At 45.9% G+C, this 24,310-nt stretch overlaps 1 protein-coding gene across 1 annotated transcript in view; it reads right to left on the reverse strand.

Moving 5' to 3' along the window:
• The window catches only part of ARL8B (ARF like GTPase 8B), a 38,271-nt gene extending 16,032 nt beyond the window's left edge, over window positions 1–22,239 (reverse strand). The window contains exon 1 of the mRNA XM_075938703.2: window positions 21,989–22,239. Within this exon, the coding sequence (XP_075794818.1) occupies window positions 21,989–22,111 (123 nt within the window). The 5' untranslated portion in view covers window positions 22,112–22,239. The remainder of the gene's footprint in view (window positions 1–21,988) is intronic.
• Between the last annotated feature and the right edge of the window lie 2,071 nt (window positions 22,240–24,310).

The following is a 24,310-nucleotide window of genomic DNA, read 5'->3' on the forward strand; positions in this document are numbered from 1 at the left end:
CTGCTGCTACAAAGCACGGTTCCTTCCTTTCTCTTGATCACTTCTGTAGCACTTAGCCCAGTTAGTCACATGATCAAGTTCTGAAGTCATCCAAGGCAACAGGTGCAGGGCACTGTATTTTGGGGGCTTGTGTTCATATAGACTGGCGCATAAATTACCCCTTGGGTCACACAAAGTAGAGTTTCATTTTAAAGCAGCCAAAAGACTTCATATTTTGAAGCCTTCTTTTGCAACAAAATCTTATATTGCATGTCACTTGTAAGTCTCTAAAATGCTAGCTTTGGTTTTAATGGTTGTGACTTGCCTAAACAAGTCCCAAGTATCAGTGTAGTTGATTCATTTCTAACTTGAGTTTCAGCATTTTATAATTTGCCTTGTGGGCTATGTAATGTTGCTTCACATGAAATTTGAGGTTGTCTCCACACTTGCTTAAAACTTTTGTTGCTCATGCATCTCCTCCCCTATCAACAAGATTTTGCAAGTGCACGCAAGAATGCTGCTTTGTCAGGAGTGCTCTTCCGACACAATGAAACCTGCTTACTTGGGGGTGAAATAATTCTCAGAAGAAGGGTTGACAAAAAAGCACTCACACCAAACTTTTAGCAACAGGATTTTGCCAATACAGCCTTGCTGCTAAAAGCTGCATAGTGCAAAAACATCCTTAACTGACTTCATTACCTAGCTTTTTCATAAGTTTCACAATCACCCATAGCTATTCTTGATTAACGTTTGGGATAGTATTTAAAGATCCTTCTTCAGTCTGCTTAAAGCAATTCTACCATGCAAGGAAGAGTAAGATTAGTATCCTGCTAAAAAGAAAGCTTTGGTTTAAACCACTGAAACACTCATGCTTTTAAACACTTGTGACTACAATGCACAACATCCATGGCAACAGTTTCTTCCTATAAAGCAACCCTTAAGATATTTTGCATTATAACCGCACTCTTCAAGGAACTGCAGAGATTAAGTACTTCTAACAGGGAGAAATGGCTGTTTGAGTTTGCGTGTTAAATACTAAGCACGTAAAGCAAATGTTGAATTTCCATTTTGCCAAGTCTGTAGTGAAAGTAAGGACTATCTTAAGATAGAAAAGTAGCAATGAGTTTCTATGGCCATCCAACAGGAAACACAAAGCCCATCAGTCAATGATGTTTGATACTAGTGTGGCAGAAAAGGTCATGTGCAAGTGGCAGACCTTTCCACAGTGGGTACACTGGTCTACTTGCCAGATGCAGGTTGAAGCATACTCTTTCTGGCTTAAGACTTCAGCCTATGCTCTCTGGGACGACTGCACCAGCCTTGACTCAGCTTCTCCAGATTGAGTAATGCTCACAACCAGAGAGTCAGTTTGTCAGTAGGAATACTGAATTTCCCAGGAACTTGCTTGACATTGTCACTGTATAAGAGCTGTGGCCTCCCTGGGTCATGTGTAGCCCTTACGTTGGGCATTAGAGCAGCCTTTAACAGGTGACCTCGAGGCATGCGTTCCATGTGTCCCAGCCAGAAAAGCCTGCAAGCATTCAGCATAAACTATAGGCCTGTGCTCTCAAGAATCTTGTTGACAATCCATTGGTCCCAAGCAACCCCAAGGGTTTCTGGGACAAAGGTGGAAGCTGTTAAATCTCTGTTCTTGCTTGTGGGTATGTGACCCAGCTTTCATAGCTGCTAAGTAGAGTACTGAGGACACAAGCTTGATAAATCAATACCTTTGTGTTGAGGGCAAGCAGCTCTTTTCTAGATACCAAGTAACTTTACCAAGCCTGAGGATCAACAAAGTCTCTGCTACATCAAGTTCTCTGGGCTTAAGACTAATTCAACTGGTTAAAAGTTGAGCCAAGATAGCAGAAGTGATCCACATCATCCAGAGTTTCATTATGGACAGCCGGCCCACAACATTTTGCCACCTGAGGCCCCCCATCGCCCTCGCTGCCCCAGCAGCAGACAATTTTCTACAATCTGGGTCCTAGTGGGCCCCCCTCCAGTCTGGCACCTGAGGCAGCCACCTCAGTTCACCTCATGGTAAGGCCAGCCCTGATTATGGACAGCTTTTAGGGGTGATACGACATGTCACTAATTGGTCACATGTGACATTACCACCATTTTCTTGATAGATTGCTTTGCCAAACTTATTAATCATGACCTGCAATTTATGAGAGGCCTTAGTGATGAATGCAGCAGCATCTAATAGTAAATTCCCATTAGTGAGTTGGATAACAAATTTTGGAGCAAAAAGGTACCATTTATCTTTGATTCTACATGCCAGATTTATGTGTGGCTTTCTTCTGAGAGACACAGATGTATGGATGTTGCTTGCAAACTTCCTTCCACTCCACCCTCCACTTTTGGGAGCTTGCTAGTGCTATCTGCTGCTCTCAGGCACCATGAAGCAACTCTTGGATAGCTTTCTCTAAAGCTTCATGCGTTGGCATTTGGTCCAGGTCTTGCATTTTGGAAGCAGGGGATAGCAACCAAGGCAGTAATCTCAGAATGATATTCTTTGTAATGATCAGTCCATTGGTCAAATTGTTAACTGTTTAGTACTACCTTTTGCTTTCAGGTTTGCACCATTTTTACAAATTGTTATCAAAGAACACTTGGTCTATCACAGGTATCACAAAGGTCACCTCTTTCAAAATGGGTCTCAATGATTTGGCAAAGGTCTTGCCAATAGTTTTGGGCAAGTTCTTTGGTAGTGTTCCGGATCAGTCTTAGTCTCTTTGAATTTAAGAGTTCAGGACTTAGTTGATTGTTCAAATAAAGTTAGGCAAGTTTGCTTTCTTTTCTTTGCCTGGGAACAGCAGATGTTCAACTTCAGACACTTCCATCCAGTCAGATTGGAACAAAGACGATAAAGACATCCTTGATAGTAGCAAGTGTCTTGCACTTACAAGCTTCCCATAGGTGAAAGACTCTGGGCACAGTCTTCAGAAACTCTAGCATATTCTGCAATTTTAGACAAGTGTCGGTGTCCTTCATGTTGGTAATGTTGAAAGTTTGCCATTTGGCTTCACAAGATAGGTTTTCAAGGCGCAACTGGAGCTTGGGCTCAAAGGGAAGATAGGTTTTTGACTGGTGCTTGTCACTTGCCATTGCATCGTTGGCTACACACTCTGCATACAGTACTGCTACTTTACAGCAGAGTAAAAATAAATTTGATTATTTCCATAAACTTTCATGGCAGGCAATAGTCAAACTTGATTGACCATTAGAACTTAGAGGGCACATCATGTTGTCCCCTCTTCTAGATACAGTACAATGGATCCCGTCAGTCTCCCCAGAAAAAAATTTAACAGTTCTTGTATGGATTCCATTTTTCAACCCGAATTTCTAGCTGCTAAAGAGTCACCTGCAAGAATTACAGCTTCCTTGATGTACACAAAACTCAAAACTATTCACAAGTTTTTTCTCCGAGTACCCTTTCTATTGGAAGAATGTCAAGTAGTTTAGTTCAGAGGTCACGCAATCAGAAGTACAATTATTCCATGCTACCCCTCAATAACCTCACCCATTTCTTAGAACTCCAGTCCAATAGAATTATATTTACCTGGCTTTAAAAAACACCTAGGAGTTTCTCAGTCTACACAAATTCATCTATTTTACAGGCAGATGTGGAGTAAGAATCAGCACAAAATATGTCGTATTTAAAGAGGGCACAGAACCCCTAATGCAAACTCCAAACATTTTGAAGAGGCAATTTAAGCCCTCATGGAGAAACTGAAGACAAGGCCAGTACTAGCAGGTACAGAAAGCCCTACGAGAAAGCCTTATGAACAGCCTGCCCAGAAGTTTTAGCTTTGCCTAGGGTTGTAATAGCGTATTTGATTAACCGATAAGCAAAAGCTTCTAGGTTCACGCTACAGACTATGTGCATTCCTCCTTTCCCCCTGAACATTTTTTTAGGAGGCTGGCCAGCAGCCCGGCTCACTATTGGCTTGCAACAGGTCTGAGACCTACCCGAATGCAGCTTTGCATTTAAGATTTATTAGGAGCCAGGTAGGTAGTCCAGCTCAGTCCTGGCTCATGCTTGGTCCAGGACCTACCCTCACTGTGGCTCTACATTTAAAGTGTATTAGGAGCCACGTGGGCAGGCAGCGAAGCTTAGTTCCAGGTCACATCGGGTCCAGGAATTCAAATGTCCCCTAGACAAGGGCTGCTGCCACCCCATGCTGCTGCCTCCATCAGAGGCAGAAGCACCAGGCAACAGGCAGCCAGTCCACAAGAGAATCTGGTTTTTAAACTGGCTCCCCTCATGGACCAGCTTCTGCCTGGCACCACAAACTGCTGCTTTTGATACAGAAGCATCAGTGCTGAGTGGCAGAGGGCTCCTCAGGAGTGAGGCCGGAGTGCACTGGCTCCGCCCCGCCCCTGGGTACTATAGAATAGTCGACTAACTGATAAGAATTCATGGGATTACGCAGCTATTCAATTAACTGATATTTAACATCCCTAGTTTTGCCTTCTCAGAGGCTGGGTTATGCCCCAAAGCCTGTAGGTTTGTCTCGAAGTGGAAGTTACCTGCAGGCAAATGTAAGTACTTTCAAAGCACTAAGAGACTAAGGCATATCTGTGAGGCCAATCTGAAACCATGGGAAGGGAGGGCAGGCACAGCCCACCTCCTTCTCAAAGGCCATCCCCCACATATCTGAGGCAGATAGTTGTTCCTATTTCCACAGATAAGGATTGAGGCAGCCACAGAATTGAAACTATAACCCACATCCTAATGTGGAGATGAGAATATAGGACTTAGGCTTCACATTCCTGCCTTGAAGGATGGCAGTACTGTGCAACAGAGGCCTATGGTGCCTTCCATTTAAGGGCTTCAAAAATACCAATTAGATTTTTTTTTTAAACCTGAGCATTTATGTTCATGTTTAACAAAACAAATGGGAAACTGAAGTTTCAAATTAGCCATTGTAGCCAGACAGACCGCCTCCCCCATCTTATTTGCCTCTGAGGTTCCTGAAGCATACAGGACAGAGAAGGAGCAATAATATCAGCATAGTCTATGCTGGCTCATCTGATCCTGAGGAGCTGAAAACATATGTGGGGAGGGGGAGGGAGAGAGAGCAATTAAGTCAATAAGCTGGCCTCCAGAACTGCCCCGGCTGGCACCCATGTTGATTCGAACACACAGTGCCTGGGAGAGGAATTTCCCACTGAGAAAAGAATCCCCCAGTAATTCCAATTTAGTTCTCTCTCTTACAAGTGTAAATTAAGTTCACAACTCCCTTGTAAGAGCTGGTCTCACAAAAGGCAGATCAGCACTATTTGGCATCACAGATAAGAGAAATACGTGACCCAAAATGGGTATAAAAGATGGGTCCAGCACACACTCACTTTGAGTGTCATTCTACCCTCTACCTGCTGGTCAGGTTAGGTGTTTGACCTCCCGAGGTTCTATGGGGACGCCCACCTCGTATTTTCGTCTTTCCTAGGAATTGAGGGACCGGCCCTGGCCTGACATGCTGGAGTCAAGAGGCACAGAAGGGGGTAAAAACTGTACCTGGATGTGGTCCTCTGTCTTAAGTGTACACATAGAAAGAGTAAGCTGTTACTTGGTACCATTATTTCTATTTTTCTATCTTTATCTTCTTTGTAACCATTTTTAAGATCTATATTTTGCTAGTAGTTAAGAAATAGAGCAATAGCCATTGTAACCATATGATTTATAAGCTTCCTCAATAAACCTGTAACTGTTTAAGCTTTAACCTGACTCCTTCAGTCGCTGTAACAGAACCAAGCACAATTTAAAAGAACTTCAGCCGGTCTAAGGGGACAGTTATAGGAAGAGCTTGGGCGTTTGGATCTGTGTCACTCCCAGGTGACAGGGTCCACTGGGGCACTTCAGACTTTCCTGGGCTGCCCGCTGTGAAGGAACTCCTCTCCCCGACCCCCCCCCCCCCCCCCATGTTCTAGCAGCTAAAATCTGAAGTGTAATAAGCTCTTCCTATACACTGGGGCGTCTGTTAGCCTGTTCAGCTACCCTCTGCGACGGGACCTCGGTCCTAGCAGTAAAGTCACTGACGTTAAACTCTCGGGGCTCCTTTCAGCCTTCTGGGCTGCCTGCTGCGACGAGACTTCGTGTCTTAGCAGCTAAAGACTTAGGAGACACACCCCCACAACACTTCCCTGACCGTCAGCTGACAGCAATGCTGATGGTACAAGCCTGTTTCACTTTTTTTAAATGCCTATGTTGTAACAATTATTCATCCTGCTCACTATCATTCCCACTCCTACATTGAGCAGCATTTTTATCAACAAAAAGGGCTTCTAACTCAAATGCTTGTACTTCATAGTGAAGTACAGTGAATTTGGTTTCCTCTACAATACAGAAGCAGTTTTAATTGGCAAGTTCACCTCTTTAACCAATACAGGCAGTCCCCGACTTACGCGGATCCGACTTATGTCGGATCCGCACTTACGAACGGGGCTCTCTCACCCCGGAGGTCGGGGCGAGAAAGCCCCGTTCGTAAGCTGCTCCGTTCGTAAGACCGTCTCCAGCAGACCAGGGGCACTGGGCGGGTTCCCGCGCTTCTGAGGCTTTGCCAGAGCAGACTGAGCAGAGCAGAGCTTTCCCCAGCAGACCACAGGCACCGGACCGGGACTGAAGCCGCAGCCGGGTCCCTCGCCTCTGAGGCTTTGCCAAAGCAAAGCCTCAGAGGCGCGGCACCCCGCTGCCGCTGCGGCTCTGCTCCCCGTGTCCCTGGTCTGCTGGGGGGGGGGGGGGGGCGCGCAGCTAGTGTTCTCCCCCCCCAGCAGACCAGGCTTTTGTTTTGGACTCTGGGGCAGAGCAGCTGGGGCGCTGCCGATTGGTCCTGCAGCGCCTGCTCTGGGCACTACTGGACCAACCCGGCAGCACCCCAGCTGCTCTGCCCCAGGCGTCCCCAAGTCAGCTTCTGCTGAAACTGACCAGCGCTGACTACAGGAAGCCCCAGGCAGAGTCGCTCTGCCCCGGGCTTCCTGGAATCAGCTGCTGATCAGTTTCAGCAGCAGCTGACTTGGGGACGCCTGGGGTTCTTAAGTTGATTCTGTATGTAAGTCAGAACTGGCGGTCAGTTTCAACAGTGTCTGAATCTGGACGCCAGTTCCGACTTACATACAGATTCAACTTAAGAACAAACCTACAGTCCCTATCTTGTACGTAACCCGGGGACTGCCTGTAATCCATATCAGGTGCCATGTTCTACAATGCTTGACCTAAGGTTTCAGTCTTGAGGCAGGAGGAGGAGTTTGGCTGCTGCATAATATGTCATTTATATAGCCTGATGAATGCTGTGTCACTTTGAGGACAGCAAGCTCAGTATGCTGACTTGAGTGTTTGTTCTCAGTCCTCATTAATATCACACTCAGACATCTTGTACTTCAGTAAGGCCTTGTGAAAGATCACTCTTGTTTACTCTAAGTGACTATCCAGTTTGCCAACCAACTTCTCCAAACAAATTGCAATATTTCTTCTGTAATACAAATTTTTATCCAGCCAACTAAACCACAACTACAAAGAGAAAAGGGTACAGAGTGCATAGAACGTACTCTGCAGTTTCAATTCTTGGTGTTACCTCACTTTCTGTATAGCTGTTCAATGAACTAGAAAAACCAACAAGAGATTTCTGACTGGGAAAAGAAGCATCTTCAAAAAGAAGTTTACATTTTTAGAACAAGTTTATTATGTCTTCTTCCTGAAAACTGGGATTTTGAGGTGCGCCTCACCAGGGATGTAAGCATAGTCAATAAGCGAAAATGTATAGATTAATGCTATAGACTACACCCATTTCCCCTCCCCGCCCCCCCCCCCAGTACATTTTTTAGCAGGCTGGCCAGCAGCACAGTTCAGTATCAGCTTATGCCAGGGTCCAGCGCTTACACTTGAAATGCAGAGCCACAGCAGGGGTATTAGGAGCCTGGTGAGCAGGTAGCCCGGCTCAGTTACTGCTCATGCCGGGTCCAGGAGGCCAGACACGCCCTGTCCCAGAAAAGTTGCTGCCACCCCACGCTGCTGCCTCTGTATCAGAGGCAACAGCGCAGGGTGACAGACAGCCTGTCCATGAGGGGCACTGGTTTTTAAAGTGGATCCCCTTGTGGGCTAGTATAGAGGCAGCTGCCTGGAGTGGCAATGGGTACCTCAAGATTGGGACCAGATGACACTGACTGCTGGCTCCCACCCCCAGGGACAACAGAACAGTCAACTAACCAATAAGAATTCATGGGGTTAATGGACTATTCAATTAACCAGTATTTAACATCCCCACTATTCACCTCAGCAACACAGGTCTGAAGATTGGAAGCTTAACTACTGAGACATTAACACCAAGTGAGAGAAGTTTGGTTTATAATGTTCCTGATAAAATATTAACTGCCATTAGAGATGTGTGTTCCTTGCATTATTTTATACTTGAGCATTTTACAGGTAGTACTCAAGATCAATCTTACCTGCTTCATTTGACGTGAGATAGCTACCGATCATTGTTGGAAAGAATGAATTTAAGCCAACAGCTAACGTGTCTCATTTCAACACAAAGGCACAGTTCTAAAAACTTGTCTACATGAAGTATGTGATCTGTTCTCTTCAATTCTCATGTCTTTGTGCCATAGAACACTATCAAAAATGTTATACGCAAAATAGCTGAACAGCAACTATTTAGACATTTGCTTAATACAAGGTTTGCTGGCAACACTAGGTTCTCGCCCAACATTTACTATACAAGTCTTAGTGCAAAACCATGTTCAGTTGTAAGTAACTTCTTACTGAAAACTTGCATCTCCACTTCAAGTGCTGCACACCTCCACAATATGAAAAGTACTGCAGCTACCTATGTATTAGAGATGCCTATATATCGGGGGGAGAGTGGCAGAAGCTAGTACCATGGGGAGGAAGCTTTTAAGCTGCCCCCCCCCCCATGAGCAATAGATCCATGTAGCTGCCTGACACCCCCCCCCCCCCGTGCTGTTGAACCTCTGATAAAGGGGGGGCTGGTACACACAGGAAGCTGGCTTTCAAGCCAGCTCCCCACATATATCAGCTCACATGACCCCCTTCTCCTCTACTTCACTGAGGCAGCAGCAGGGAGGTAGAAACAGGCAGGAGCTAATATGCATGGGCTACGTCTAGATTGCATCCCTTTTTCGTAAAAGGGATGCAAATTAGATGCATCGCAATTGCTAATGAAGCAGGGATTTAAATCTCCCCTGCTTCATTAGCATAAAAATGGCTGCCACTTTTTTCAGCACAGAGCTTTGCTGGAAAAAAGCGCCAGTCTAGACGCGGATCTTGCGGAAAATAAAGCCCTTTCCAAAAGATCCCTTATTTTGAGAGAACGGATCTTTCGGAAAAAGGCTTTATTTTCTGCAAGATCCATGTCTAGACTGGTGCTTTTTTCCAGCAAAGCGCCGTGCTGAAAAAAGCGGCAGCCATTTTTATGCTAATGAAGCAGGGCAGATTTAAATCCCTGCTTCATTAGCAATTGCGATACGTCTAATTTGCATCCCTTTTTCGTAAAAGGGATGCAATCTAGACAGCCATGGGGAACCAGCTTTTAAGCTGGCTCTCCTTGCATGCTGGCTCAGAAGCCACCTCCTCCTACCCCCATGCTGCTGCCTATCAGAGGCAAAGAGGGCAGGGGAGGGAAGAGGGGCACTGCTATGGAGCAGACTGACTGCAGCATGCCCAATTTTGTCACAGACAGAGGATGCTCTGTGGATGTTGGCGCACCCTCTGTGCATTGGGAGACCCCCTGGACAGAGGCTGCTGCCACACTGCGCTGCTGCCTCTATTAGGCAGGAGCCCGTCTGCACAGCGAGCCTGTTTTTAAACCAGCTCCCCTCACAGACCAGCTCCTGCTTGCTACCCTGCACTGCTATCTGGTAGAGGCAGCAGTGCCGGGGACTCCCCAGGAGTGGGGACAGAGCAGATTGGCTGCTGACCCCACTCTGGGGACTATCAAATAGAGATAATATTTTGTGCAAGTTACACAGCTATTCAATTAATTGCTATTAACATCCCTAACAAGCAGTAGACCGCAGTTAGAACACTGGCTACATTTTAGATGTGCTAGTGTTTTGTCTGAAGACCACTTTTGGGTGCAATATGCAACTCCAGAATATGCTCTTAATATAGCTAGCACACTACTCTAGAGCTGGTACTCCTTGCTTCTGCCTCACCAACTCATTTCACTTTTTAGCATGAGATTAGTAGTAATGCAAGCAATAAACCAAATAAAGTTCATCTACAATATCTGTGTTCAAGTTTGAAGCCACGTGTCTTTGCCACTGTCAATATTCAGACATTTTTACTTTGTTATGGACTACTGAGAGTGTTAACTCAGAGCTTCAATAGACATGCCATAGCATAGTTTTATCACAGTCTAAGTCACACAAATATAAACGAACAACAAATGGTCTGGTAGCACTTTATAGACTAACAAAACATGTAGATACCATCTACATGTTTTGTTAGTCTGTAAAGTGCTACCAGACCATTTGTTGTTTTAAGTTTATCCTGTACAAACTAATTTGGCTACCTCCTGAAGCTTCAGCACACAAAGTTTTTGTACTGACTGGAATACTTTAAAGAAACCCTGAATACTTGTCAAAAATCAACTAATAGTGATTTTCAAACTTTTGATCTCATGACTCCGCCAAAGAAAACTGTTGATGCCTGCAACCCAACATAATTTGACTCAAGTGTGGACTCCAGAGTAGGGCTGAGGATGAGAGCTTCAGGCTGTAGGACAGGGCTCTGTAGCTGGGACTGGAGAGGCTTACCTTAAGTGGCTCCCAGTTAGTGGTGCACTGGGGTGCCTGACACCACAGGCCATGCTGCCTCACAGAAGCAGCAAGTAGAAGGTCCCCAGCCAAAGGGAATGCAGAGGTAGCGCTCAGGGCAGGGGCAGTGTGCCGAGCCTTATCTGTTCTTCCCCACACCCTCTCTCACTGGCCACTTCAGACTGCTCTGTACCCCAGAGGTCCCGGGACAGGCAGGGAGCCTGCCTTAGCACCCTGACTTGTCACCCTGTAGCAACAGGACCCAGTCCCTGACATTCCATGACCCAGTACTGGGTCACGACCCTTAGTTTGAAAAAAGTCAATGAGCTAATTGACTGTGTGACAGTGCACAAAAGACTTCCATTTCAAATAACTGAATATATTACTGTAGCTGCCACAAGCTTAAAGGTAGACACCAGTGGTTCCCCAAAAGCTGTGGGTTTGTGCAGCTGTTCAGGAGAAATTCAAATGCTGCCCAGCTGATAAGAGCACTCACAGCTAGGTTTTCTTTCTATTGGTGGTGCATATTCATACAAGCCTTTATAGACATCAAATTATTCTGTATATGGATAGAGAAAGGTTAGAGGGAACATTGGTGGACACTTGCTTCAAGGCTAAAGAACACTTGGTTCTAATTGACAAAGTACTGCTCTGTTCAGACCCTGAAGGAAGGTTAACATTTAGGTCAATACCAAGACTGTTGATTGCTGCTTTAATCATTTTCTGATATTTAGATCTCACTCTGCAAGTTTCTGCCTCTATTCAAAAATAGAGAAATACAAACCCCACTCAAGTTTTATACCAGATGCTAGAAATGACACTAACAAAGAAGGCGGGACTGGAATTTTATTCTTTGACTTTTACTATTGTGTAAAGCAGGGTTTCCCAACCTATGGATCACCAAGTAGCTCTGCCCTCCCTCTCCTGTTTTTGAATTGCCTTGGGCCATCAAGTCTTCTTGAATGGTCAAAATAGGTCCCCATTAGGAGAAGGTTGGGAACCGCTTGTGTAAAGTGAGTACAGTGCAGAAGTTATATTTGTGGATCAATAATATTTGAGCATGGCTACAGAGCAGCTCCTTTGGATGAAGCACAGGCAAAAAAAAATCTCAATCTTTAGTTTCCTAAGGAATTAAAAAAATGCTTTATCACCAAGTTTTGCCATTGCACAAGACAGATTCTTATCTACTAATTAGGCTAACTTGCTCATGACTTGTCTTCTAGACAAAGGTAGTACAACTCAATGACATAATGAAGCTTGGGTATAGATTTTAATCCAAAATGCACCTGGGTCCACCGAAACTGAGACTCTCAAGATTGCTTGCATTTGCCATAGAGAATTCATGCTGATGTCTCTTCTCAGTCTAATAAGTATTGTAGTTAAGTTTTCCTGGGTACCTTGAATTTATTGGCTCTAGCACTTCACAAATATAGTTTAGATTTTTAAAGAGTCCTTTGCTACAGAAAGAGCCTATTTAGAGACAGTTTTAAATACCAAAGCCATATTGTATACTGACGAAGGATGTTAAAGACTAGTGACTATCTGATAAGAAAACACTTATTGGATAGTCTTTTGACTAGTTGGTAGGCACTTCCGCATTTCTCCTTTGAAAAGTACAAGAGTCCCTACTGGGGCTCTTGTACATTTCAAAGGAGGAATGCGGTACTCTGTACAGCCCGGGACCAGCGGGAAGGCCCGCTAACTATGGGCTGCACACGGGTGCCTTCTTTGAAATGCACAAGAGTCCCCAGCGTAGGCTCTTGTGCATTTCAAAGCCATGGAGCCTGGGATCAGAGAGGGGACTCCCCAGCTGATCCCAGGCTCCCACGGCATTTTCCCCAGAACACAAGATCAGTTGGGGAATCCCCAACCGACCCTGGGTTCTGTCCCCGGCTGACCCCCGGCTCCCCATGGTATTTCCCAGGAACCTGAAGTCAGCTGGGGAGTCCCAAGCTGACCCTGGGGCTCCAGGAAGCTGCCCCTTTGAACAACACAGATGTGTGGTTTAAAGGGACAACCGCCAAACAGCTGATCCAGACATCAGCTGTCCCTTTGAGCCACGCAGCTGCATGATTCAAAGGGGCAGCTGCAGGGAGCCCGGGATCAACTTGGGAGTCCTCTGCTCATCCCGGGCTCCATGGCTTTGAAATGCACAAGAGCCCCTGCTGGGGACTTTTGTGCATTTCAAATAAGGCACTCCCGTGCAGCCTGTGGTCAGTGGGCCTTCTTTGCTGGCCCTGGGCTGTATGCAGTGTTCCATATTCCTCCTTTGAAATGTACAAGAGCCTCAGTATGGGCGCTTGTACATTTCAAAAGAGGAATGTGAAAGTGCCTATCGATTAGTAGACAATTTTCATCAAATACTCAATTAATCAACTCATGGCCACTGCATCATGCACTTTGAATTAATGAAGCAGATACAAAAACCTTTTAGATGTTAGCTTAAAACCTAATAAATTAGAGCCAGTAAGATTGAACCCACCATGTTTCAATTGCTTCCTGTTATGATGCCCTCATAGGATTCAGAAACTACCTATTGGTAGAGACTCCCTTGGTATCCACCGAGATCCAACAAAGAATATTTCTCTAACAGCTATAAAGTGGGCTGCCATGAAGCCATGCTCTTGGAAAGTTTAAGCACATTAGTTTGAAATGTGCTACAGCTATGCTGACCATACATCCTGAGTTTTCTGGACAGTCCTGAAATTAAATACTCTCTCCCAGTGTTCCCATCAAATAGTGAAGTAACCTAGAAAGCCCTGCCAAATATTTTACTGCTTGATGGGAACACCAGCTTGCAGGGAAGAAGCCATCAAGAAATGCCTCCTTGTGGTTTCTCCTTGCATGGCGCAGCAGCCTCCTTCTGTCCCCACTCTACCCCACAGGAAGAGCCACTGGAGCTTTGCTGGTGAGCAGCCAGGCTGGCTTCCAGACACCATGCCCCATGATGCTTCACCAGCACACAGCTCTTTCCCCAGGGGACTGCCTAGCAGGGCCCCCAATCTGGCAGCACCATCTCCCTCCTCCAGGCTGCTTGTTCTTTGTTAAAACAGCTGCTGTTGCTGGAGATGTCCCAGACAAGACCAAACAGAGCCACTCCCAGACCTCTGCACCTTGGAGCTGCTGCCTCAGCCCCAGCAGGGGCCATGCAGAGCCGGGCTGCAGGGTGAGATGTGCTCAGGGTTGGCAGGTGCTCTCTGTGCACTGCAATTCTCTCCCACTGCCCCACTGCCAATGAGCCTGGTCTGGTGCGAAAGGTTGGGGTTTCTTAACCACCACTCCCAAGCCCTCTGAGTGGAGAGCTGGTACTGCAGCCTTGCAGCTGTAACAGGATCCCTACTGCATAGGGAGGCTGAACTCCCTCCCCTGCAACCCCCCAGGGGAAGCATTCTGTGCAGAGGCTTTCCCTGCTGTAAGGAGGCACAAAGCCATATAAACATCCTCCCCTCATGCCCAGATCCGCACACTTCAATCCCCCTCACTCACTTCCCTTCCCCTGCCAAGACCCCACACCTCCAGCTTGCTCCAACACCCTCCCTTGCTCCTGCACCCTACCCCAAGCCTCCTTCTGCATTCTCCCTCCTGGCCAAACACCCTCCCCCCAACCTGCTTCTGCACCCTCTCTCCCTTCTGCACCCCATCTCCTGCCCAGATCCTGCACCCCATCGCTATCCCACACATTGAACCCTTCATTTCTGTCCCCAACCCAAAGCAAAGGGGATCCATAAAATCCACTAATCCTGGAATCCAAGAAAGTAATCTGGCCTATGGGAAGAGTTGGTGGGAGCTGACTTAACCTGCTCCTGCCTGCTTCCCCTACACCTGCACTACTGCCTCTGTGGAAGGCAGCAGCGTGGAGAGGAAACAGGCAGTTCTGCAGGAGTCAGCATATGCAGTGAGCCTTAAAAGCCGGCTCCCTATGCACATCAGCTGCCTCCTTCCCCTCCCTGCACTGCTACCTGATACAGAGGCAGCAGCATGGGTGGAGAGGGGCTGTAACCATGAGGGTTAACCTGTGAGCCCAGGCTCATCACGTAACCATGTACAAGCTCACATCACTACTTCAGAGCCCCTCTTCCTATCCAAGTATTCACGTGAATCTTAGTCTACCCAGATATTTTTATTGTATTAGCCCAAACTCTGCTACCATTAATCTGTGACCTCAGATTAGGAGACTATCCCTGATATCCTCATAGGTTTGAAGGATGCCTGCAGTGTATGTCACTTCTTATTACCCTTATGATGCTGGGTAGATGAAATCTGGATCATCCTGATATGGCCTAACTGGGCCTGAATATCCATCCTTTGGGAAGTGTTTGATTCACGTAGCATCTAAAGATTCCAGATACAGATCAGGGCACACTGCTAGGTACTACATAGACCAAAGAACGGAAAAAAAAAATCTCTGCCCTATGTAGTTTCTAGTCTGTTAGTTCATCCATTTTAGAAAAGGCGTTTAATGCACTTTCAGACTGCAGACACTGTAAGGGAATGTCTAGACAAAGTCATTTGTAGAAAGTTTGAACATCTACCCTTAATATAAGTGGGAGGAGAAACTTATGAGTGATTGGATGATGGCTTTGCTTATCATGATGGTGGACAGGGCTTGGCAGTCCTGAGGCTCACTTCTAGTTTATGTCTTCCTTTTCTAAAACTGTATGCCTCAGGATTTCAGCTGGCAACCTGCAAACATCAGGAAGGGAATCTCCCCATGCAAATGTTTTCTAGTTGTTTGGTTTCATCTCCCCTCAAACTCAAAGATGCCCAGATTCAGCAGGCCAGGACTCCAAAATGGCACTAAGCATTCTCTTGGGTACTTGGTTGGCTGGTGCTTGCTCACATGCTAAGGATCTAATTTATCACCATGTGAGGTAAGGAAGAAAACTTCCCCACAGACTGAAAGTGACCACAGGGGCTTTCCCCTCTTGTGCAGCATGTGGATGTGGGTCTCTTGCCATGATTATCTGTGTGTCTCTCAAATTGTTTCCCTGACATTGTGGGGACCTCAAGCACTAGTACACCATGGTCCCTCCTATTGCATCTAGCAGAAAATCTTATCCCCTGTGGGCCATAATAAATACTTTGGTCCAATTTCAGTTTGGGGCTTCATGTGAATGTGGATAGTGATGGGGGCCTGCAATACTTAGCAGACCAGACTAGATCACGTGGTGGTCCCTCCTGGTTTTTAACTCCATGACAAACTCACAGGGTGAGACTGATAACTGAAGGCTAAGACCCCTTCCATAGTTAGAGGCTGACAATGCTCTTTGAGTTTTGCTCACAGGAAGTCCCAATAGTTTAAGTTGCCAAGAATCCAGAAACTAAGGCCTCAAAATTCTCATTAAAGGAACAATGTCAGATAAATGTTGGTGTTATGTTTCTAAAAAGAGGTTCTTAATATTTTATTATGGGTTTAGACTTTTTAGAGCTCAATTTAAAACTTCTCCATAACATGCTATGCTTGGACACAATACTGAAAAGGAGGAAACAATGAGTCTGTTTAATTATCTTCATTCTGCACTGATAGTTGAAGCAGCATGAGTCATTTTCTTAATGTCTTTTTAAGAGCATAGTTTCAAGTGTAGTAAAAAGACAAAGTGTAAATCTTAGAGGAGTATATACTTTCATTAACAGTTGGCTACTATTAAGCAGAGATCAGAACATTTGGCAAGTACATCTGGTATTAACAAGCTGGATCATATATCAGGCAGTCAGGCTTCAGATAACAATGTGACTGATTTTATTGCAAGATACAATGCATGAAGTAGCTACTGAAAGCTGAAGCTCAAATGTAGAACCTGTATTTACAAAGATGATTTCAAGCATTTCAGGCTTTGTACAATAAGAATCAGCCCAATTGAAATTTGGGTTTTTGTTGTGTCACATGATTAAGGAGATGGGTTGCCTATTCAGTTATAGGCACAGCATGACTTGCAGCTTTCTGACAGTAAGTCTGATTAAAGGCCTGTTGACAAACATTTACTGCAGAAATGCAATCAGCAGGAGCTACTTGGAGCCAAACAGGCTTCAGTGTGTCTAGAGAACAGCAGTTCTCAAATTAAAATCCAAGACAAATTCAGTTAGATTGTATCTCCTTACAATGCAGTGGAAGACATTAAGTCTAAAAGGCATATGCCTCTTTGAATTCTGGAAAGTATGGGCCCATGATGGAATGATGCCTTCCCTTGTGAACAGGTTTACACATGCACATGGAAAACTATACTCAGTGTGTTCGCATTTAATTGAAGGGACTGAAGTGGAACCTTTAAAGAAGCTGTCTGCTTCATTACATTTTCTGCTGCATGTGGCAGCCAAGTTCAATCTGAATAATTTTTTTTTTTAGTCTAGTTATAAACTCTTAACACTAAAGAGGTCCAACTGGAATTTATATACCTAGTGCGGAAGATATGAGCCATAGTAGTAAGAGACTAAGTAGCACAGATGGAAGCTGTTAACTATAGGAAAAGGAGGGACACTGCTAATAACACTTGACCTAGAAAGTGCACCAAATATAATAGTTTCTGTTGCAAAGAGATAATGGCAGTCCCCTCATAAGATGAGTAATTGGCACTAAACATTTCACCAGATTAAGTCAGACAAATCATTACAGAAGCCTATTTGGTACAACAAAACTTCATGTTTGTCTACACTAAAAAGTAGTGAGGGACTGGGTTATAACAATTGCTTTTGTAGAGAATATGTGTTCTCCTCCCCTAAGCCATACAAAAAAGGTCACTGGACATGTAATCAATGCTAATACTATGTACTTACAAAACAAACCACAGATCACAAGACTTTTGTATTTTAGACAGTATCTTCACCTTAGCATCTCAAAGTAGTCAAGTGAGCTGTCCAGATCCTTCAAACAAATCTACTGCTCACCAATCTCAAAACTTTTACATGTGGCACTGCAGAACAAGCAATTCTGCAGAAAACAGAAAAAGCAAGAAACAGAAAACAAGCTGAACACTACCCAATCAGGTAAAGGAAACATGCTACATTTGAAAGTTCTTCTTCACACAGCGTGTAGTCAACCTGTGGAACTCCTTGCCAGAGGAGGCTGTGAAGGCTAGGACTATAATAGAGTTTAAAGAGAAGCTAGATAATTTCATGGAGGATAGGTCCATAAAAGGCTATTAGCCAGGGGATAAAATGATATCCTTGGCCTCTGTTTGTCAGAGGCTGGAGAGGGATGGCAAGAGACAAATCGCTTGATCATTGTCTTCGGTCCACCCTCTGAGGCACCTGGTGCTGGCCACTGTCGGCAGACAGGATACTAGGCTAGATGGACCTTTTGGTCTGACCCAGTATGGCCATTCTTATGTTATGTTGTAGCATGGGCCAATGGATACTGACTCACAGTATTCAGATGTGCAAGTGAACACTATTACTCAATATGTTTACCCATATAAGTTTAGGTGCTTTAAGGCCAAAGACTAAGCAATTGTTAGTAAGATTTACATTCTTTTGATCTTCAAGTAGTCAACACAGGGTACACCCTTTTGCCTTGAGGTGGAAAGTGTTTACTTAGCATAACTGGCTGAAGTTGTAGAAGTACCACTTACTGGGAGGAGAAATGTTATCTGTTCTTTCATCTATCATGAACTCCCACTACAGTACATTTTACAGTACTAGGTATTCATTGGATTTTTCTTTCAAACTTTGTGGAAGGGGAAGACCATTTAAAAAAAAGTGTCACCAATTGGCTTGGTAATCAGAACAGGCTCCAATAAAGCTACCACTAAGTAGCAAGAATTTATTCCATCTCCTTTCCAGTTTATATGGACAGGAAATTTGAATTCCAGTTTCCTTGCACTGGGGCTACATCCAGACTAACCCCTCTATTGGAAGAGGGATGTAAATGAAGCACTTAAATCCTGGCTTCATTTGCACTTTCAATATCCTGCACTTCATTTGCATAATCACATAATGGTGCTCTTTCGAAAGAGCGCTTTTTCAAAATTGAAGCTGCAGTCTAGACTCAGTTCTTTCGAAAATGGGGTGCTTTTTTGAAAGATTCTGTAAACCTTATTTTTTGTTTAGTTGTTCTAGCCATCCTCAGATAGGGTCCCAAGGCATGGTAAAGACAAGCATTGCAGGGCCTGCCTTAATCTGTTCAATTATTTTATCTCTTTGCTTTCAAAAGGTGAAACCTGGGAGTTTCACTTTGAGTACTGCCATCTTTCCTACCAAAAATACTCCCCACAAACTAAGGCTATGTCTACACTGGCACGATCTTGCGCCAGAGAAATGCAAATGAGGCTAGCATGGAATATCGCTGAGCCTCATTTGCCTATCTAATGAGTCACCTTCTTGCCACTACGCTGATTATTTTCGGGAATAATGGCATTGCGCAAGAGGGTTTTTCTTGCACAAGAAGAGGCAGTGTAGACAGCTCCTTCTGGCGCAAGAGCCTCTTCCGCAAAAGTGGCAGCTCATTAGATATGCAAATGAGGCTGTGATATTCCACACTTAGCCTCATTTGCATATATCTGGCACAAGACTGCGCCAGTGTAAACATAGCTTAACAGTTTTGTTGACTAAGCATATCTGAAGGACTAGACAATGTCTGAATTTAAAGAAGAAATGTTACCCAATGAGTGGAGTGTCCTAGTTATACAGTACAGTAAAACTCCAACTGTCCATCATCCAGTGGTCCGGCACTCCTGATAGTCCAGCACCAACTGGAACCTGGAAGTGCTCCAGCCAGCCCGACAATGGAGCTGCTCTGCCCTTGCTTCCCCAAGTTTGCCACTGGTCAGTTTCAACAGCAGTGGACTTGGGGAAGCCGGGGCAGAGCAGTTGGGGTGCTGCTGCCAGGTTGGTCCCACAGCACCACCCTCCCCCATGCTGTGCAGTTCCCTGCCAACTCCCCCTCCCCCCCCAGGCCCCTCATAGTCCCCCTTCCAGTACTCCAGCATATTTGATAATCCAGCACCCCCTGGATCCTAAAGGGGGCAGATTATCAGACGTTTGCTGTATTAGCATGACACCAAGTTAGAGTGACATTGTTGATTAGGCAATGTAACTGTCAGAACTGTTACATTTACTGAGTAAGACCTAAATTCTTCAATGACATTTACTGAGTAAGACCTAAATTCTTCAATGACATTTGCAAGTTGAAAAGTTTCTTTTCCAACATGTTAGCCAAACAAAACTCTGATCAGGGTGGCATGCACAGAGTAAAACTTACACATTGATCTGAGCAAAGCTTATCCTCCATAAACAAACACCACCTCTGAAATGTACCGACACTGTCAGGGGACCTTGAATTGTTGTATTAAGCCTTGCATGCTTTCAGGGACAGTCTGGTCTACTGGACCCGATGAATATGCTATCTGAAAGTTCTAATACATTTGAAAAACAGCCACAATACTGAATTAATGAAAATGCTTTTGGCAGAAGAGTGATGAAAGTAGTTGAAGTCATAAGGACTATCCAGGCTTAACTGAACATACATAGCATAAAATCTGTGTGGCTGTACAAGAAGTCAGACAGTTTCCATTCTTCTGCAGCCAAAAAGTTGGTTTGTGTCACCCAAGATAAGAAGCTTATCTAACTTGCACTCAAGAACTCAGTGCATCAAGTGATTACCAAGTCCACACCAGACTAGCTTCCTACCTCAGTTTCTCTGTATATGACTTTGACTATCAGTTATGTCCGTTACTGCATGTGAAGGAAAACCAACTAAGTCACATGCATCCTTTCCCAACTGTAGTATCGAATGCCAATAGCAGAGCCAGAGGAAATTTACGCAATTTAGTGGTCCAAGCAAGTCATTCAATTTGTCTCCTGCTCAGCAACAATCACAATCAACCTCACACAAGAGGCATATTTATAACTGGTTTAGTAAATCCATCAGACACAATAGTGAACCGCAGTTATTTCCTTCAACTATTCAGAAAGCGAATGCCCTCTAGAACATTCTAACAGGAAAAGGTATAGATGGATTAATTCAGAGTATTTTCAGCAGCTGAGAATAAGCAACAGAGTGCAGAAACAAGAGAAGAGTGCAGAGTCAGGAGCAGGACTTTTATGACAAGAGAAAGCAGTTTTAAGCAGATTATTGGCAGCCCATCAGAAATAAAATGGAAGAAAGTGGTTGAAGACATTCTTCACATCATGTGGTTATTAATATAGTTTGCCCACCCACCATGACACAGAAAGGTGTTCTAAAACCATGTCATCAAGCTAGCCTGAGTCAGTGATTGGCCTGTGTACACATCAAGCAAACTATGCTACATTTGTTAGTACAGGAAGCACTGTTCTGTAGCTATAGTTCTAATGAGGACATCTCAACCCCAATAGCCTTTGTTTTACAGAAAACGTATGAAAGGATCATCAGCGATTATTACAGTCAGTATTTTATCCCACAAAGCTCAAAACACAGAATGTCCATTTTACACTACTGTACTTCTGTATCCCATTTGCCTGGATGCTATCTAGGACACTGTGCCAGGAACTATAAAATGCACCAAGACCTGTATGTAACAGATTTGCGAGAACTGTAGACTATGGCTAATTGCAAACCCAATTTAAGCTCACACAGGTGGATACCAAATCTCATTCAGAGATCACCACCACCATCTCATTACTAAATAATGACATTGTAGCAAGGCCTGTAGGAGCAGCTGGTAGGAAGCACTGCTCTCCCTACCAGATAGACTAAAGATTTCCATTGGCCTCACTGCAGCATCAAGGCTGGTCATCTACTGCAACCGCCTGTTTCGAGGGTTGGGTCTTCAGACATACCCTAATGTCACTCAAAGATGGCCCCACTCCCAAAATCCACCCTTCCCACATGCAAACCAAAGCATCATCCGCCAACCACGGGTGGAAACCTGCACGGCACTCCACCCTGCCTTAAGGCTGGCAGAGAAGAGCAGCTGTCTCAGCGTCCCCACACACCCTCCAATGCCAGGCCTGTTTAGCACCCAAACAACCCATTGGGGGACAAACCTAGGGACCCGGACTTCCTTTTGCATTCTCCCCCCCCCCCCCGCATTACCCACACGGGACAGAGAGGCCCCCAGGGCCCAGCGGGAGCCAGACAGACAGGCCCTGGATCACCCCGCCCCGAGACCCCGAAAGACCCCCGGGGCCAGCCGCAGGGCAGGGTCATGCTCCCCCCTCTCCCCAGCACGCGCCCCCAACACCGAGACCCCCCCCCATGGGAGACGGGCCTAGGGACCCGCCTGACTCCCCCTCCCCGGGCAGCCCCGCCGCTCACCGCGATGACGTTGACGAAGGTGGTCTTGCCCGAGTACTGCAGCCCCACCAGGGTGAGCTCCATCTCCTCCTTCCAGAAGAGCGAGCGGAACCAGTCCAGCAGCCGGGACAGCAGCGCCAGCATGGCGGCGGCGAGCCGGGCCGGGACCCTCCGGCACGAGCGCTGGTGGCGGGCTCTGGCGGCGCGAGCTGGCGGGCTGCGGCTCCAGCCAAGGCCAACGCTGCCCTGCTCGCCGCGCCGCGGTCATATGACGGCTCGGCTGCCGACCCACACGCCGGCCTGCGGAGCAAGAGCGGCCCCCGGCTGGCAGCCGCCGCCAGCGCGGCCTACGGCGCCCCCTGCCGGCTGGATGTCCGCTCTGCGCCCGGGGAGGACTCGCTCTGGCGCACCGGCCCGCTGGGCTTGGGCAGGGCAGAGGGAGCGGGGAGTGCTGGAGCGGGGGCGAGAGCGGTGACAGCGGCTGGGGCAGGGCAGGGGATAGGCAGGGCCCCCATAGGCGGGGGGCACTTTAAACGGGCGTGGGGCGCGCTCAGGCTGCAAATGGTGGGATTTGGGGGCGGGGCTGCTGTGAGCCAAAAAAAAAATCTGCTTGGGGACTGAGGGAGGGAAAAGCACAGAGCCTGGGCAGGGACAGGGGATTGTCCCGAGCCAAGAGGCAAGGTGGGCGGAATAGAGGCTGGAGCAAGGATAAGGGGTAGGGCCGGACTGGGGCACGAATAGGAACTAGGACAAGTCAGTGAATGATGAACGCTTGGCTGTGCCCTTTTTGCGCCCCACTGCCACCCTCTACCGTCAGCCTGCTATATATCCCCCCCAAGCACCCACAGGGCTCCACCTCCAATACCTGCACAGTTCCCATCAAACCCATACTACGGAGTAGAAGGGTTCGATTTTTATGGATCCTACTGTGTCAGTTTCACTGTGGCTGTGTCTAGACTGGACAGTTTTTCTAGAAAATCAGCCGCTTTTCCGGAAAAACTTGCCAGCTGTCTACACTGGCCGCTTGAATTTCTGCAAAAGCACTGACTTCCTACTGTAAGAAATCAGTGCTTTTTGCAGAAATACTATGCTGCTCCCGTTCAGGCAAAAGTCCCTTTTGTGCAAAACTTTTGCGCAAAAGGGCCAGTGTAGACAGCTGAGACTTGTTTTCTGCAAAAAAGCTCCGATTGCCATTTTCGCGATCAGGGCTTTTTTTCGGAAAAGCGCGTCTAGATTGGCCACAGACGCTTTTCCGCAAAAAGTGCTTTGGCGGACAAGCGTCCGTGCCAATCTAGACGCTCTGTTCCGAAAATGCTTTTAACAGAAAACTTTTCAGTTAAAAGCATTTCGGAAAATCATGCCAGTCTAGACGTAGCCTCTATATACAACAAGTATGTGGGTAATGGTGGAAATTTACAGATTGGCAAGGTAGGAAAAATGCTGCTTGAGAATTTGGTTTAGGGGTATTAGGTGACACTTGCCCCTATCATTTCCCACAACTGTAAAAATGTAAACCAATAAAAAAAATTTAAAAAGCTTAAAAATAATCATTGATATTATCTGTCAAAATTCTAAAAAAATATTAACACTGAATTCTGGCCAGACCATTCCAGATGTTCAAAACCTTTGAGTCAGCTCCCTCTTCCCCATAATTGCCTTAAAAATCATGAGATTTTGAAAAAGAAAATATACCTAGTAGGTTATTTTTATTTTCCTTCTGCTTTCTGCACCTTCAGGAGGCACTTGGGTCACTTTTTACAGCTTTTCTCCAATATCATTAGGGTTGGAATTTTTTCCCCAAAAAAAGGAAAGCTAATATTTCCACACAGGAGCCAGGAATTTTAAACATAAAGTATCACAAGATTTATGATAAATCATCAGAGTTGGCAACACTGCTATGCCTCACTGCTGCCCACCCAGTCTCCCATATTGCTTCCTCACCCCACCATCCTCGAAATCCCCAATAATTCCACTGCTTCTGATTCCCCATCACCTTCCAATATCCTGCACTGCTTCTGTCTGCTATCTGTCCACTGCTACCCTGACACCTTCACTGCTAACCCCCTGGTCCTGTGATGTCCCCTCTTAAACCTGCTGCACAATTAGCCCTGTGCCACCCCAATACCCCCACTACCTCACAACCTCCCCATTCTCCACTGCTCCCCACCCCACTACTCTCTGCTCTCCTACATTGCTCTCACTGCCCTGTTAACAACCACACCCACACACAGTGAAGCCTCCTATGCTACCTCCTATATCTATCCACTTCTCCCCACACACTTCCTCCATCTAACAACCCCACACCTGCTGCAATACTACTGCCATTACCCCTGCTAATTCCAC

The sequence above is a fragment of the Pelodiscus sinensis genome, chromosome 11 (genome assembly GCF_052426305.1).
Source record: "Pelodiscus sinensis isolate ZL-2025 chromosome 11, ASM5242630v1, whole genome shotgun sequence".
In the NCBI taxonomy this organism is placed as follows: domain Eukaryota; kingdom Metazoa; phylum Chordata; order Testudines; family Trionychidae; genus Pelodiscus; species Pelodiscus sinensis.